Raw genomic sequence first — 17,334 nt, forward strand, 5'->3', positions numbered from 1 at the left:
CTTTCTGCTCTTTCTCTCACCTTCTTTTTAAGGGTCCTGGTCCATCCTGTACAGAAGGAAGAGGGTGATGCCTTCTTAAAGCCCATTGGAAGTCAAGATCATGGTTACCTTGGTGAGGTGGGGAGGGCACGGGGGGCTCCTGGAAGCTCACGTGTTCTGTTTTTTGTCTGGATGCTGGTGGTATGGTATGATGGGTTTGGGAACACTCAGAGAACTGCCTGTTTATGACTTGTGTGCTTATGTATATGTCAACCACACTTCAAACAGTTAAAAAAAGAAAAAAGAAAAAAAAAAAACAAGGCCTGAGTTAAATCAATAAATGTTAGCTTCATTAAAAGAAATAATAAAGTTTCGACATAAAAAAAAAAATCAGATTTCAAATATTTTATTAACAAAAGCTTATCCGAAATCACTTGGTTTGCAAATTTTGCAATGAAACTGCTTTATGAATTAGAGTGATCTCTTTCTTGAGCTTTATCTCTCATGAATTATACTGAATTTAGCAAAACATGCTGCTTGGCACATAATAAAAACCCAATAACTTAATAAACAAATGAATTTGGCTAAAACAAAGAAGTTTAAAAAAAGGACACAGGAATTAAGTCTGTTTGAGTAATATGAGGCAGACAACAGGCATTATCTTGTGAAATGGGGATGACCAAAACTGAGGCACACAGGAGTTAGGGAGGTTATACACTGCTGTGATTAGGAATGAATCTTCGCCCCTAGAAAAGCCAACTTGCCCTTTTCCCAGAGAGGAGCCAAAGCGCCTTTCCTATACCAGGGAAGGCCCTGCAACTCTGTGGTCACAGGCGACTGGACAGAACACACCTCGATCCTGGCTCTTCAGGGAAGTGACAAATGGAGGGCCCAAGGTGTTGCTGCCCAGCCATCTTGGGGGAAGATCTAAGTGTGACCATCTGGTGAAAGGCCACCACATGCTGCTAACAGGTGGGGCTCCCAGGATGTCTCCTGGGAGCCCAGCAGGGATTCCTTGGGTGGAGCCCATCCCCAGTCACCTCCTCTACCCACCGCAGAACAGAGCTGGGTTAGCCAGAAACTTAGGCCAACTTTCTGTTCCAAGAGCCAGGAAGGGCTGGAGCAAGGGCTGTCTGCAAGGTGCGGGAACAGGCTTGGGAAAGGTTTTTCCAAAGAGAGGACCATGTACCCCAGCTGGCCCCCAATTCAGAGAAATAAGAAGGCAGAACACATCCCTTAGGATGAACCCAGCCCTCTTCCCTGACGTCTCCAGCCTCCCCTATGGCCTTCCTCTCCAGCTGCTGATCCTACGCCCTGAGTGCTCTCCATCCACAGCCCCACCCCCTCCAACAGGCTGACCCCCATCCACCACACTCACACCTCTGTCTCTGGTCTCCTCCTATCATTGCCCATCCCAGCAGAAAAGTACTCAGAAGGGACTAGAGACTGACATCAGTGAGTGGATGTATGGATACCCCGCTGTGGCTTCTGGAGTCATTCACTGGACAGTTACTCACAGGCGTATGGACACAAGGGTTCAAGTCTTGGCCCTTTAGGTCTCGTCTCAGAACAGCCCTGCCTCCGTTTTCACATCTGTAGGATAGGGGAATCATTCTTGCCTGCCCCACTGGGCAGCTGTAGAGACCCACCCAAGCAGGAAGATGGTGAACAGCTGTGGGTAGGACTGTGAAGGACACCTTGAAAGACCAGACGAATGGGGTCTGCGTTCAGTCTGGATGGGGCCGTGGGGAAGGCAGAGGGTCGAGGTTCATGTCGTCAAGTCACTTCCTGTTGGGAGGGCTCTCAACCCCCGGCCTCAGACTTTCCTGGAAGTCACCTTGACAGTGATGGCGGATATGGGGGCCCCAAAGCTGGGTGAAGCCGGGACAGTAATTCTGACAGTAATTCTCAGGTGGCAGCAGCAGATGGCTTCGAGCTGGATGCTGAGACTTCTGAGGCAGGAAGCCCTCTGACGCCACCTGCGCTGTGGCGGACGAGGGCCTCTTCCCACCAGCTGGCTTGTGCCATCAGCTGGTCACCTTCCACTGTCCCCACACAGCACAACTTCCATCTGCTGGTGATGCTCAGGCTGATGCTCAATGCTCATGTTCAGGCCCTGGGCCAAGGAAGCTGGAAGTGTCAGACAACTAGAAACACTCTGAAGGAAGACACTGCCTCTCCCAGCGGGGCAGCAGATGAGATCTGGACAAGGGCTTGCCTTACCTAACGGCTGGGGGCTGCTGGAGCCCAAGCCCGCTGGCCTCTGCCTGTTGAAATAGGAGGTCTTCATGTGGCAGACTCCTCCTGTCTTCAAGGCACACACTGACCCCGCTGGGCTCCCAGGCCTTGTCAGCACGTGTGGAGCAGTGACAGGGGTCTACAGGGTGGGTAATGGCTGGCAGGAAGGCCCTTGCTTGGTAGAAAAGAGGCCGATGTCCCAGGAGGTCACCAGGAGCTCCACTCTGTCTTTGTTCAAAACCGTCCCCAGGTTTAGGTAGAGCCGGGAATCAAGGACACACAGCTGGGCTGGTGGTGGCAGAAATAACCAAGCCAGCTGCAGCCACTGGTCACAGGAGAGAGGGCCCCATGCCCCTGCTCCCTCTGCTCTCCTCCTGCTCTGAGTCTTGCCTCTGCGGGGCCAAGGATTTGTAAAATACCCGAAGTTGGATGAGACACTGAGGACAAGGCCGCATGTGGGATGGAAGAGGGAAGGACTGTCAGGGGCCAGGGCCTTGTCTTGGGATTTTATCCCAGTGGGACCAACTCTTCACGGGATGTTGGTTCTGTCAGGGGCTCGCTGGGATCCCTGGGCTTCCATTCACTGATCTCCCCAGTCCGGGGTGAGGCCTGGGCGCCAGTGTATTTACAGCCCTTCCTCCAGGTGGCTCTGACGCACATCAGGATTGAAAACCACCCATTGTGAGGGTGGCGCCCTCACTTTTATTCAGAGATGAGGGGACTGGCCTCATCTGAGAGGGTAACTTCCTCTGATTACACAGCAAGAAGGGCCAGAGCAGGGCCCACACACCTTCACTGCTAGGGCTGGGGGAGCACGGGGTGCTTTGGAAAGGGCCCTTCTGGCCTTCTCGCCTACCCCAGCACCGTCCAAGGCATGCAGCGGCTGCTCAGGACAGCTGGGGGACGGGGTAGAGGGGCTGGCAAGTAGAGCACAGAGGATTTGGTGCTGGGCCTCCAGCCCTCCCCCCACCACTTGCCACTGGGCCTCAAGTTCCTTAGCTTTGAAGTGGGAGTAAGTGCCAGGGCCCTGACACCTCAGTGGGAAGGGGCTGCAAGACGGGGGTGGGACCTGCTGTCGTTGTCGAGGGACCCTCCGGTCTGGGAGGTTGTGAGCCAGTGTCCACAGCTTCTCCCGGCCAGCTGCAGGAGGCCCTCTCCTTCCTGCGGCCTGTTTTGGTGGCTGAAACCCTAGACTGATCTCAGAGCCAGACAGGCGGGCAGACAAGCGCATTCTTTTCAGGGGAGGCCCCCTCCTCCTCTCTCTGAGAGCCGCGAGGGGAGAGGGCAGGGCCTGCCCAGGCTTGACCCCAGACTGGGTTTCAGGCTGTGAGGCCAAGTTGGGCTCCCTGGGGACCTGTGGAGGGAGTGGGAAGGAAAGCCCCAAAGGCCACTGTCTGCGGCGCGGAGTCTTATGGGAGGAGGTGACAGGGGGTTGATTCCAGAAGCCCCGAGGCGCAGGCGCTGCAGCTCCAGGGCTTACTCTGGGCGCTGATGACCAGTTTCTGGGCAAACCCCTGCCTGCCCAGGCTCCGTTTCCCTGATGGCTGTCACCAGCCCTGGAACCACATATGACAGGAGACTGGAACCCGAGCTGCAAAAAGGCTGCTTTCAGTTTCAAAAGCCATCAAAGGCCGTTTGACTGCTCTGTGTCCCCGTAAAGGAGTAGAAAGGAGGGCATGACGCACACAGAAGTGTACTCCCGACGGCGCTTCTACAGTGCTGGTCAAGTTAAAACAAACAAACAAGAAACAACAATGTGCTCCCTGCACCTCCCACAGGAACCGGGCTGGACGTGGGCCCCACTCCTCAGGAACGGGGGAGGCAGCTTCCTTCCACAGCTTCCCTCTGGCCAGCGGGCTGACCACCTTGACCCAGGTCACAAGCCCTCCATTCTGGTCACTGGATGGAGGGAGGCAGTCCATCTCGGGTGCCATTCTGGCTGCCAAGTCACCTTGGTAGAGTCTGCCTCTTGGGGAGGTGAAATGGCCTGTAGGAATTCAAGTCCTGCATCCTGGAGACACACACACACACACACAGACACAGACACAGACACAGACAGACACAGACAGACACAGACACACAGACACACAGACACACACACACAGACACACACACACACACACACACACGCCTCCAAGATGGAGACTTCAAGGAGCGGTGGGAGGGGCACATGAGTCAAGACGCAGCCTGGGGGGGGCTGTGTCAGCCAGGGGATCAGCGCTCCCTCACTCTGCGGCCAAGCAGTGGCTTTGCCGGCATCCCCCCTGGGTCCCTCCCTGCCATGAGCCCGCCAGGCACTCAAGGGCACTGAGCGTGTCAGAGGACTGACGTCCTGCCCAGCAGACAGCAGGACCGCTGCGGCCCTGAGGAGGGTCTAGACCACACTCAGGCTGAGTTGGCAGGAACAGAGAACATTCAGCATCCGGAAGACAAGGTCTCCGCCTCTGAGATGGCCTACAGGGTGTGAACAGTCTCGTTAAGTGTCCGCTGGGCTGCGGGGCAGAGCCGGTCGTGACCATCACTGAGGGGGTTCTGTCAGGCGCTGCTCTAGGCCTGTTTCTTCCTCGTGGCAGCCCCAGACTAGGAGGGTTGGCCCCATCCTAGGAGGGCTGGCCCCATCACGGCTGTCTAACCAGTGACGACATGGCAGAACGTGGAAGGTCTAACTCCCAAGCAGCCGGCCTGGCCTCTGTCCAGCTAGGGGACAGAGCAAGAAAATCCACATGAAGGCGTCTGTGAGACACAACCGCAAGAGGATGAAGATGCCATGGAGGAACCAGCCTGTGTGAGGGTGGGGGTGGAGTCTCCTGAGGCTCCTTGAGAGCTGACTGGGGGGCTCTCCTGCAGCACTGACGCATGGTCTTGGGGTGGAGTCTCCTGAGGCTCCTTGAGAGCTGACTGGGGGGCTCTCCTGCAGCACTGACGCAAGGTCTTGGGGTGGAGTCTCCTGAGGCTCCCTGAGAGCTGACTGGGGGGCTCTCCTGCAGCACTGACGCATGGTCTTGGGGTGGAGTCTCCTGAGGCTCCTTGAGAGCTGACTGGGGGGCTCTCCTGCAGCACTGACGCGTGGCCTTGGGGTGTGTGCTGTCAGTCGCTCAGCTGTGCCTGACTCTTTGTGACCCCCATGACGGTTGCCTGCCAGGTTCCTATGTCCACGGTATTTTCCAGGCAAGAATATTGGAGTGGGTGGCCATTTCCTCCTCCAGGGTATCCTCCCAACACACGATCAAACCCGGGTCTCCTGCTTGGTAAGCGGATTCTTTACCACCGAGCCACCTGGGGAGCGCTGGTCTTTGGGATCTGCCTAAAGATGTGATGAGCCTCCCTTATTTAATCTGCCACGTGTATGGACAGTGATATGTATTTCACTTAAAGAGTCTTTGATTCCAAGGGATGTAAACCCAACATAAAGGAAAAGTGAAGCGTGTCAGGGTAACAGGCATCTGGGGAAGAATGTGAGTGCCATCAGGTTTCCATGACAACAGGAATCACACTGTCACGCTTCTGCTTCTCTCCACCCCGCCTCCCACCCAGGGCAGAAAACGGCCTCCATGAGATCTGCGCATGACATGTCTTAGCCCCCACCACCAGAGGGGGCAATCACAAGGCATACTTTGGCCTAGATGGGCCACCTTGTGGGCAGCAGGTCAGAGCACACTGCTTGGCTCAGCCGGGGGCAGGTGCCCATTCCTGGACCTGGTGGTGGTAGAGACTTGACAAGAAGGAAAAATGGAGTAGTGGGTTCCAGGGAGCAACTGCCGAGAATCTGATACTTGAAGGCCTTGCTGGCTGCTAGATGCCGCTGTCAAGGCACCATCCTCCAGGTCAATTGAGCAGACTTTATTGAGCACCTATTAAGTGCAAGGCACTGTGCTAGGTGCTGAGGGAAATACAGAGAGTGAACACAGAAAGCCCTGCCCACGAGGAGCTCACAGTCTAGAAAGAGAGGTAAGACAGAGTACACGATCAGCCGCAGTGACACCAACCAGAGTGGCCAGTGCCGGGAGCAAGACACAGTGCTGCGGGGTCACGGAACACCAGGAGGCTGCTTCTGGCCAGCAGCTTTAGGCAAGGGCAGAGAGGGCACAGGGCCGGGCCTTTGAGGGGGAAGCCATCTGGGAGAAAGGGCATTTTAGCAGAGAAGAGATTCACTCGGAGTGGGAGCCCACAGGTGACGGAGGAAATTGTGCGGCTGCAGTGAGTGGGCCATCATGTACGACTGGGAGGTAGACTGCCAAGGATACTAAGCTCAGGAGGGTCTAAACTTGATACTCTGGTCAAGAGAGCCACTGGTCACTGACCAAGAAGAGGGGTGTGCAGAAGCGTATCTTCAGAAGATAAATCTAGCAGCTGTGCAGTCTCAGGGGGGTAGAGGGGGAGAGCTGTGAGGTGGGCTGACAGGTCAGAGCCTGATGCCCACAGGGAGGCCACGAGCACAAGATGCGGGGCGGGGGGCAATGGCCAAAAAGGGACAATGGTGGATGAGGGGACCTTGTGGCAGGGTGGGTGGGAAAAGACAAGAGAACAGATGCAGGCAGAGGGCCTGGGGGCAGTGGGTCTGGGGATGTCTCAGGGCTTCTAAGTAGAGCTAAATATGCACTCATAAGGGGCAGGGCTGGAGCTGGGAGTCACTTCAGCAAAGAGGGGATGGTTTGAGTCAAGGAAGTATGCTGATCTCTAAGGGTGAGCGATTCTCAAAATGTGGGCCATGGACCACCTATGTGGGAACCATCCAGGGAATTTGCTGAAATGGCAGATTTCCACGCTTTACGCCAGAGTTACTGAATAAACCTCTCGGGGGGTAGTGCCCAGTCATTGCATTTTTATTAAGAACTGCCCTCCCTATCATGCGTCCCACAGCTGGTCTGAAGTTTGGAAACCACCTGTTGAGCTGGTCTTTCTGCTGCACTGGCCTTTAGGTACAAGAAGGAAAAGGAATGAAGACTGTTTAGGAGTGAGGGAAATCTCAGAAAATAGGGAAAGTAAGGGTCAACAGTCGCAAAGAGTCGGACACGACCGAGCGACTGAACTGAACTACTCCTTGGAAGGAAACTTATGACCAACCTAGATAGCATATTAAAAAGCAGAGACATTACTTTGCCAACAAAGGTCAGTCTAGTCAAGGCTATGGTTTTTCCAGTGGTCATGTATGGATGTGAGAGTTGGACTGTGAAGAAAGCTGAGCGCTGAAAAATTGATGCTTTTGAACTGTGGTGTTGGAGAAGACTCTTGAGAGTCCCTTGGACTGCAAGGAGGTCCAACCAGTCCATCCTAAAGGAGATCAGTCCTGTGTGTTCACTGGAGGGACTGATGTTGAAGTTGAAACTCCAATACTTTGGCCACCTCATGCAAAGAGTTGACTCATTGGAAAAGACTCTGATGCTGGGAGGGATTGGGGGCAGGAGAAGGGGATGACAGAGGATGACATGGCTGGAAGGCAGCACCGACTCGACGGACATGAGTTTGAATGAACTCCGGGAGTTGGTGATGGACAGGGAGGCCTGGCGTGCTGCAATTCATGGGGTTGCAAAGAGTCGGACATGACTGAGCGACTGAACTGAACTGAAGGGTCAACAATGTCAAGCTACAGTTACTGAATGTGGACATGGAGATTCAGGATTGGGAAAAGGTTTCCGAATTTGGAAACTGACTGGTCTCCAATGACTTCCCTCAATTAATCCCACGTGATGGGGTGGAGGCCAAGTTTGCAGACACAGAAGTGAAAAGTGGGAGGGGGAAGGAAGGTAGCAATGAACAGAGATCCTTAGGGAAATCAGGCTGTTTTACTCTCAGGATCTGAAGTATGTAGGGAAAAATGAGAGAGGTAGATAAGAAATGGAGTGAGTTAGAGTAACTAACCAAACAAGCTACAGCTGGGAGATGAGAGGAGATGGGCTGAGGGACCCAGGATGAAGAGGACAGGTGGGGACGTAGAAGGGTGCTGAGGAGGTAGAGGTGGGGGGAAATTCCTTAAGGAAGGCCACGTCTCAGGGATGTATGGGAGGCAGGCTGGGCCTGAGGTGGGAGTGGTGCCAAGGCCCAACTCCAGCGGGCCCAGTGCCATTTCCCATGGTGGGGGGAAGGGCATGAGACTCAGTGGGGGTGGAGGTTCAGAGCATCACGGATTCTATTTGCGGATCATATTCCACAAATGCCACAATAAGCCTAAGCGATAAAGGAAGATTATCCCTCCTCTCACTGACACCAAAAGCTACAACAGGTCAATGGAGTCCCTGGTGGCAGTCACGCCCTGCTAAGCCTGCCAGAACAACGCTGACCCTTCATCCAGGACGGCTGAGCCTTCTTACTGTTTTTCTAGCCACTGGACTATAGGGTCTCAAACACTGACTACTTGACAGAAAGACCAAACCAGTCTTTCTTCTCCTGGGTGGCAGTCTGGGGCCTGGGGAAGAATGTAGGCCCAGAGATCATTCAGCATCACTGCCTACTTATTCTTTAACTCTGGACAACTTCTCTGAGTCTACCGAACGAGGGTGGTGCCCTCTGCCCTGCCACCTGCTTCGCAGGAATGCCATGGGATACAGGGTGCTGAGTCGCCTGGAGGAGTTACAACACTGCTGCAGACACTCCCCAAGGTGGCTCCGAACACCTACCAGGGGAGGCAGACCGGGAGTGTCAACACTGAGCCTGGTATTAAGAGGAGTCTGAGAACAGGTAATGACTTCTTAAAAGAATGGTTTGAGAATTGAGCTTTAAAATATTAAATTTAACTACACTTGACAAGATTTCAGAAAGAACTGCGGATTCTGTTTCATGTTATAATTTACCAAGGTAAGTAAGTAATGCTTTTCTGCAATTCCTCCCACTTACCTTCTGCACTCTTCCTTCCTGCACCCAAGAAAGAGGAAAGGGGCTGGTGGAGCTCTCAGAGACAATACTAAGATCACAGAGGCTTATGTAATTCAAAGGTCAGGTCACTTCTAGAGCCTAGAAAACTCCTGACCTCTAGGCCTAGCCAGCTCTACCTAGCATCAGTGGAGCCTCAGCCCCGCTTCCAGGAAGACCAGTGGCTAAGTCCTGGCAGTCAAGGCGTGCCCCTCGGGTCCTTCTCTGAACAGGAGCAGTGCTGGATTGGCAAGGCCACTTGACCTGGAAGGTAAAGTCACTGTGAGAGGGACCCAGCCCTCATACCTCTGCTGTTGTTTTTAAAAACCATCATTTGTGAAGCTGAGGCACAGGGGCTGTGACTGAAGTTGCCTTCTGGCCTCCACGTGCACAGCTGGATGACTTGGGTATCCTACCCCCAGCTGACAACCAGCTCCACACCAGAATGCATCTTAAAGGCATCCAAGAGAAAACATGACTGAAGTCCGAATTTGGCCACCCGAGGACTCTGGACTCACCCCCAGAGGGATGCAGGATCATACATGCCTGGAGGGAGCACTGTGGGGAGCCAGCCAGGTCTGCTCAAGGCCAACTAAGTCCCTTCACCATGAAGAACAAATCTGCACTGAGTCCTCTGGAATTATTTCTGGGGGCCACAAGAGATGTGATCTACAAGGCAGATGTGAAACTGATCGTGAGCAGCCTGGGGAAAGCACAAGTATAAAATACAAAGCCCTTTGAAGGTCCAGAGAACAAGAATGATGTTAACAGTTAATTATCGAGAAAAAGAATTTTCACTGACACAGAATTTAGGCAACACTGAAAACACAATACTAAGATATCAACTCTGAGAAAGACCCATAGGAAGGGCAGCTTAGGAGAACACTAAAGAGATTAATACAGGAAAAATAAATATGGGGCTCTGGGCCCGCACAGAAGCTACTAATGCTATTTATTGGCTTGGGTCATTCTTGAGAATAGAAAACCAGTTTTTTGGCAAAGCTGCACAAACTTCACATGGGGCGTCTCCCAAGGTTGTGGACACCAAACTACTGTAATAATGACGCTCTTCACTAAACTTCCTCACATCCCACTAGTATCTTCAGAGCTAAGATGTGACTTCTAGAGTCAGTCAGGGACTGAGTGGTGAGTGTCCCAGCCATGCATGAGGGATCCAGTCCACTGCTGTGGACTTGGGCGCGTCCAGACAGAGGGCACTTGGAGCCTCAGTTCCCTCTTCTGCAGGGTGGGAAGGGAGGAGGGGCTGGACTACGTGGGCTCTCAAGTTTCTCCCAGCCGGATACTCCGTGCATCTAACTCTGCCCTGGTCATTAACAATGGCTAGGCACAAGGTGCCATCTAGTGGCACCACTTGTCCACTCTCACAAATGGCTCCAATGAAAGACCCCAGAGGAGCAAAATTAACTCCTACGGACTCTAATTCCAGGGGTGAGGGTAGAGGAGGCTAGGAGGGTGAGCACACTTCATGTCAGTGGGCGTGACATAGTCATCTCAAGAAAATATACTTTAAGAGTTCTTGCTTTCCCTAAGAAAGCAACTTTTTTTTTTTTTTTAAGAAAGGCTAACCATATCCATTTGTCAATATTTTCAGCATTAAGGAAAATAGTTTAAAAAACATAAAAATGTAAGTGCACTCAAGAGTAACTGCTATTAAACAGTTCTGAACAGGCAGAAAATGTAGACTTTCCTTTTACAGAAAATGTTAAATCTGTAATAGCAGCATAATGTATATATATAAAAAAGCTGGTTTTGAAAACCCAGATTTTTTTATACACAAAACATCTGTGTTTTTTTTCTCCTATACACTACAACAGCATTTCCACTGGGAAATTGGTTTCTTCACATTATGTCACTTCCTGCTGCCACATGCAGATACTAGCTTGCGTGTATGTGTCTTCAGCCCAGAGCCCCAGCTCCCAACAGCCTTCAGTCCAATACCATGGCGGAGAGCGCGTTCAGGTCTTTCATGTATGGATGAGCCGCCAAGATCTGGTCGATCTTCAGTTTCTGCTCCGAGTCAGGGAAGATCTTCAGAAGGGCTTCCCTCAGCTCGTTGGTTTCTGCAGGAGATCTCTGTGCTGGCATGGGCAGATTCTGCTGGATGTTGGGAAGGTTGGGCAAAAGTGGGAAGCGGGGTTGCTGAGGAAGCCAGTGGCTGGGTGGGGTGCCCTGAATCCGGGTCGGAGGCTGGTGGCTGGTGCTGGCTGCCTGGGCGCCAGGGACTCTGAAGCTGGGGTCAAACATGCCCACATTTGGCAGGGCGTTGAGTAGGGGCTGCATATCTCTGTGAATGGAAGCAAGCCCTGGTGAGCTAGGTTAGGAGACAAACAAGAAATCTGTCTAAAAATATCTGCCACTGACGTCAAAACTCAAGGAGCTGCTCCCTGGCCTCTGAAGGGAAGAGAAGACTGCAGCCATGGCAGGGAGGGCAACCACCCACAGACAGGCTGGTAGGGATGCCACTAACGCCAATTCCAGCCCAGTCATGACAGGGAATGCTGGCTCTTCATGAGCCACTCCGCTTCCTGGCCTGCTGCTGTGAGGACTGACCCCACCCCGCTGCTTGGCTCTGAACCAGGGTGTACCAGGAAGCTTTCAAAAGATCTGGACACAGGACCATACTCTCCTGCAGATTCAGATTCTCCGTGGGGCCAGGCTGATGGGGATCTTTGGGCAGAGAGGCTGCCTCCCCAGCCCCTCAAGTCTGAGTGAGATGTTGGTGTCCACAACTTGAATGCACATGAGTGTGTCTAGGGCATCTCTACCGTTCAAAAGCCCCCACTTGATTCTGCTTGCAGGAGAGAAACGGGGCTGACTGAACACTTTTCCCAACTTCAAAAGCTCAGTCCCTCCGTGGGGGCGGGGGTGTGTGTGTGTGTGTGCAATGACTAACTTCGTATTCAATGGCTCTTACGTGAGCAGGCAGGACTGACCCTGATGCCAGGCTGCTGAGGCTGGAGAAGGAGAAAGAACTCTCCTTCCATTAAGTTTGACCCATGGACCCTGATGCTTGCACACAGGCCTCAGGTCTTAAAGCCTAGCAGAGAATTTCCAAGTTAAGACTTTGGAAGAAAAATAAGATGTATGGCCATTCAGCAGGTGCTTAAAATGGCTACCATTCTCTTGGTGGAGGCAGGTAGAGAAGTAGGACCTTTGGGAACGGAGCCCTCATCTGTGTAATGAAACACAAAGGCTCAAAAGAGAAATGATTCACAAGACCTGGGAGTGGAAATCATGCTGGTCTTGTGCGCTGAAGACGGTTCTGTGTGAGCCACCTGCCCTCTCCAATCCAAACCCAGAATCCCCCAAAGGCCCTGTCATAAACGGAGAGGATCAGCTCTAAAGTCTCACTGTCTTGAATCGCTGGGGGAGCTGTCTCTCATTCCTTTCAGCTTACACCCCTTTCAGCTGAGAAATACACAGAAATGTAGCTTATTTCACTTTTTAAAAAGAGAAAAGGCCTATCGCTGGGGAATACAATCTGCCATTTAGGCGCACAGGACTAACAATGTCCATCCTTGAGAACTCTGAAAATGGAAACACGTCTTTAAACACAAACAAACAAACAAACCCCAATCTACAAGAAAGAAAACCTAAGCTATCAAATTCATTTCAGACAAATATAGAATACTTGCTTCTCTACTCGGTGAGGTAGATAGTAACAGTTTCCCAGGTAGTGATTCCTGAATAGTAAGTAAATTCATATAAGCATAAAATATCCAAAGTAGATGACTTGGCGAAATGACCTTAAAGAGACACACACACACAGAGCCTGGTCAGCACCCACGAGTGCGCGGCCGCCAGCACCGCCTGCCCTGTCTTCTCTGACCACAGAAAGCCTGGCCCCCACCCTCTCTTCCGGGACTAACACCAAATGAGCCACAGATGAAGATTCGGTCTCTGGGAGACATTCCACCTATATTTCACCAGCACTAAATCTACGGCTATTCTTAGAAATAACATACCATTCGTAACATTCAGGGAGAGAGTGCACTTGCACTTGAAGCACAACCAACTGAAACAGATTTGTGAGCACAGGACAACCCGGAAAAGGAAATAAATACCTAAGGAAGACTTCCTTCCGAAGAAATTCTTCTAATCGAGGTCCACTTCTTCCCAGAGGGTCATCAGGAACCATAAATATGTCCCCCACAAAGGTATACTGGAGCAATCTACAACAGGGAGAATGATTACAGCGTGGGGGAAAAAGTAAATTAGAAGACTGCTTAACCGAATCCACTGGCAACGCAAGAGACCCCAGTCCAAGTCCTGGGTCGGGAAGATCCACTGGAGAAGGGACAGGCTACCCATCCCTTCTTGGGGTATTCTTCTATCAGTATTCTTGGGCTTCCCTTGTGGCTCAGCTGGTGAAGCATCTGCCTGCAACAATGCAAACCTGGGTTTGATCCCTGGGTTGGGGAGATCCCCTGGAGAAGGGAAAGGCCACCCACTCCAGTATTCGGGCCTGGAGAATTCCATGGACTGTGTATGTATAGTCCATGGGGTCACAAAGAGCTGGACGTGACTGAGAGACTTTCACTTAACAGCTAAAGCAAAGAAAACCACACACACCCCAGTGAAACCACTTTCTCTTTTGTATACAAATACAACAGAGTGAGAAACTTTTACCTACTGGCTCTCATATTTATCAAGACTTTCATATTTTTATCTGGGCTTGGGAAGCAGCTTCCTTTCTTAATATAACGTTCAATATAACTTTGAAAAACAAGATGGAAAGACCGTCACCATAGGATACAATGGGTGCTCAACAAAGGTTTAATTTTTGAATAAATGAGCTCATAAGCAAACCTACTGACGTTCTTTTAAAAAAGGGAGTTAGTATACGAAGAAATACTGAAGGTCAGTTGAATATGATTTATCAAGTCTAGAAAAATGTTTTTAAAAGTCCAAATGGCTGATTTGCTGCCTAGATCTTGGTTTCTGCCTTGCTTTATGACTTCTGAAGGCAATGGGTTGGTGTGTGAGTGAGTCTTCACTTAAACCTTCTATGCACACACAGATGAGTGTCCAATAGACACTGACAATGAGCTCAGGGCACAAATCCAACAGAGGCATGTGCTAGAAGATTAATGGCTTGTTAACTGTGCCCAGAAGGTCAAAGACCAATTCTCACTTCAGCTATCAACAACAGTTTCTTAACAGCATATGGGTCAAATGCATATAGTAACTAACTTTCACCTGGGTATCATTTTCTAAACCCCTCTAATGATTCAAAAAACATAAATATCAGACAAGAGGCAACCATGAAACCCCCTAGACAGGTAAGTATGTAGTTGTACTAGTTATATACCAGTTATACCAGATATACACAACCTCAAGATATGTTTTTTAGATTTCCGGCACTTATGACTCATCCCTGGCACTACCATAAGACTACTGGTTTTTGGTAAGTACTTGTCAGATGATGCTTGTTTACAGAAAGTCCTGGAAGCCTGTGTTCACTGATCTTAATGCAGCTGAACACACTCGGTGTCATCACAAACAGAAAACTTACTTTGCTATTTTGGATATTTAATGTGCTTTCGATACAGATGACTAAACTTTGATGGTAAAATGCTCAAGAAAAGTATCCAATATTAAAAAGTAGAAGTATTCTTTCCTTTCCCCAAAGTGAAAACCCAGTCAGCATACTGATTTTGGTACTATCCTCTTGCTGAAATCACAGCTGTTATCAAACCTAGCCTTCATATTTCACTGTTGAGTAAAGCCCGGGGGAGGCCCAATGACTTGCTCGAGTGTCCCTTGGCATCAGGCCACGGTCAAGCTAGGTGGTCATTTCTGCTCCATCACACAGTTAACTGGGCCACAAAGATACTCCTCTTGCCAGGGGACAGTGGTCTACGGAAGACGCCTGTGGGCACCAGAGCGCGTTCACACATGGCCTGCTGGTGCTGCTCTGTGCTCAGCCCTCCCGCTCACTGACAGGGGCCAGAGACCCTGCGGATTGGAAGCACAGTCTTATGGTACCTGTGGTCTCCCGAACTGCTTCCAAGGTGGACAAAACACAAACAGTAAACAACAAAAAACATCTCTGACAAAAGACAAAGAAAAATGTATTACCTTTTTGTAATTATTTCTCTCCAGGAGACTGACTCAGTAACAAATTCTCTGAAGTTATCATTTGTTACAATTATGCCACCAGTTTTGTCTGCTAAGTGCAGTAGAAACCTACGGTAATATAACAGCGGTTAGAACAGGCAAGCAGGCACCCCTAGCTCAGAGTAGCTTTACTATAAAAGACAAAAGGACTTCCTCTTCACAGGAAAATCAAAGAATTTAACCAAGGTTGGGATGCAGAAAAGTTAAGCCCCTGTCAACTGAACACCAACTTGAAATACTGAACACCTAAAATTACTAGAATGACTATAAATGAAGGTCTGGTTTTCATAAAATCTTTTTAAAAAATAATCTTAACCACAATTTACACATTTTTCTAGACAAGTTGTATCATCAGTAAAGAGTGGTAATATGATAATGCATAAGGACTAGAGAAGGAATGAATCAGAATCGATGCCTGTGAAATCACTATTCAGTTTTCAGTTGCTAAGCTACGGTACTTTGGTTCTAAGATTAGCCTTGCCATAGTCAGCCTTGCATTTTTTTTTTAGCCTAAATTCACATTTTCTGCTCTGACTTAAGATGTCCAGAACTGGCATTAGGTTTAGTCCAAGTTATAGATACACTCAAATGCAAATTATGAGAAGATATATGGTGATCGTATGGGCTTCCCTGGTGGCTCAGAGGTTAAAGCGTCTGCCTGCAGTGCAGGAGACCTGGGTTCGATCCCTGGGTTGGGAAGATCCCCTGGAAAAGGAAATGGCAACTCAATCCACTATTCCTGCCTGGAGAAGCCCATGGATGGAGGAGCTTGGTGGGCTACACTCCACGGGGTCGCAAAGAGTCGGACACGACTGAGTGACTTCACTTTCACTTTTCACTTTCATATGGTGACCAAAAGGTTTAACAAGTAAACATTACAGAGAATTCTGTTTCATCATTCGAGATTATTCATGTTCAAACCCTCTTAATGAGAGATCTCTGAGGATAATATGAGTTTCGTCCCCTAGTCAGGATGACCACATTTGTCTGAGGCAATGCAAACAAAGATAATGAAACAATAAAATGAGTGAAATCACTGGAATTAAAGGCGCAAAACAACTGCTTTTATTATCAGTAGGGGGTACTTAAAAGGAGATCAAAAAACAAGCCTCATTAGTTTCAGAAATCTTAGGAAAACTTGGTAAGTAAATGTGATTTAGCATGAGTATCTTAAATTATTTCTGATTGGCATGAACAGTAAGTAGTGATGTTTGTCTGCAAGTATTAATGAAAATAGGCAGTAAAGCTTCCAGGCGTGTACTGTGACTCAGGACACATGCTCACACCTGCTGAAAACCCAGAGAGCCATATAAACTGAGTGAAAACCTAGTTTACATACTTGTGTGTGCATTCAAATTCTGTAGGTGTGAGAAGGAAGCTGCTGCATTAACAGCATCTGAAGGCTCTTCATGAGCCTGGCAGTCCAATCCGCCTTTTCATGTGAGCTCTCCAGGGTCCCTACCCAGTATCTCTAGAGCAAGGGTAATCCCTCCATCCCAATCTCCCAATACTTTCTCACCTACGCCCCTACCCCCAGGTGCTTCCTCCCGCACTCTTTCGTGCCATCTCTGATTCTCCCCAGATCTGGTCTCTCATACCAGCCTGGTGAAGGGCAAGAGGTTGTCAGTGAGGAGGCCCTTCGGACCTTCTGCTGAATGTCTGCTATCACGCCAAGTTATCTTCCCCTGCCAAGCTCCTCTTTTCATCTCTCACCCATCTGACCATCATTCACTACCTTGGGTTACAAGCGAAGTGCTGTCTTCCACGTGAGGGAGCACTATGATAGAACAATGAGGCAACACCACCAGGGTGCTGTAAGGGCTAGAGGTCAGAGTGACAGAGGGTGAGGGCAGGAGAGCAAAGAACAGGACGCCAGCACTTCAGTTCCTAGACACTCGCCTCAGCACCTGCTCCCTGAGCAATGTACCAACCTAAGAAAGGCGGCTTATTCCTTTAACACGAGGGTCAGCTGAGACCATCTTCTATTATATGGAAGAAATGCTGAGGGCTCAGGCATCACAGTGACAGACTAAGTCACCAGCCAGACAGAACCAGGAGGAGACAGAGGAAGTGTGAAAAGCACTCTTGAGGCTGCCACACTAAGACAAGACAAACATTACTTCTAGCAAG

At 50.1% G+C, this 17,334-nt stretch overlaps 1 protein-coding gene across 1 annotated transcript in view; it reads right to left on the reverse strand.

The window, feature by feature from the left end:
• Positions 1–1,446: 1,446 nt before the first annotated feature.
• The window catches only part of N4BP1 (NEDD4 binding protein 1), a 61,502-nt gene continuing 45,614 nt past the window's right edge, over positions 1,447–17,334 (reverse strand). Inside the window, exons 5-7 of the mRNA XM_052656152.1 lie at positions 15,166–15,273; positions 13,149–13,256; positions 1,447–11,368 (exon numbers count right to left, since the gene is read on the reverse strand). Of these exons, the coding sequence (XP_052512112.1) occupies positions 11,011–11,368; positions 13,149–13,256; positions 15,166–15,273 (574 nt within the window). The 3' untranslated portion in view covers positions 1,447–11,010. The remainder of the gene's footprint in view (positions 11,369–13,148; positions 13,257–15,165; positions 15,274–17,334) is intronic.

The sequence above is a fragment of the Budorcas taxicolor genome, chromosome 18 (assembly GCF_023091745.1).
Source record: "Budorcas taxicolor isolate Tak-1 chromosome 18, Takin1.1, whole genome shotgun sequence".
Classification (NCBI taxonomy): domain Eukaryota; kingdom Metazoa; phylum Chordata; class Mammalia; order Artiodactyla; family Bovidae; genus Budorcas; species Budorcas taxicolor.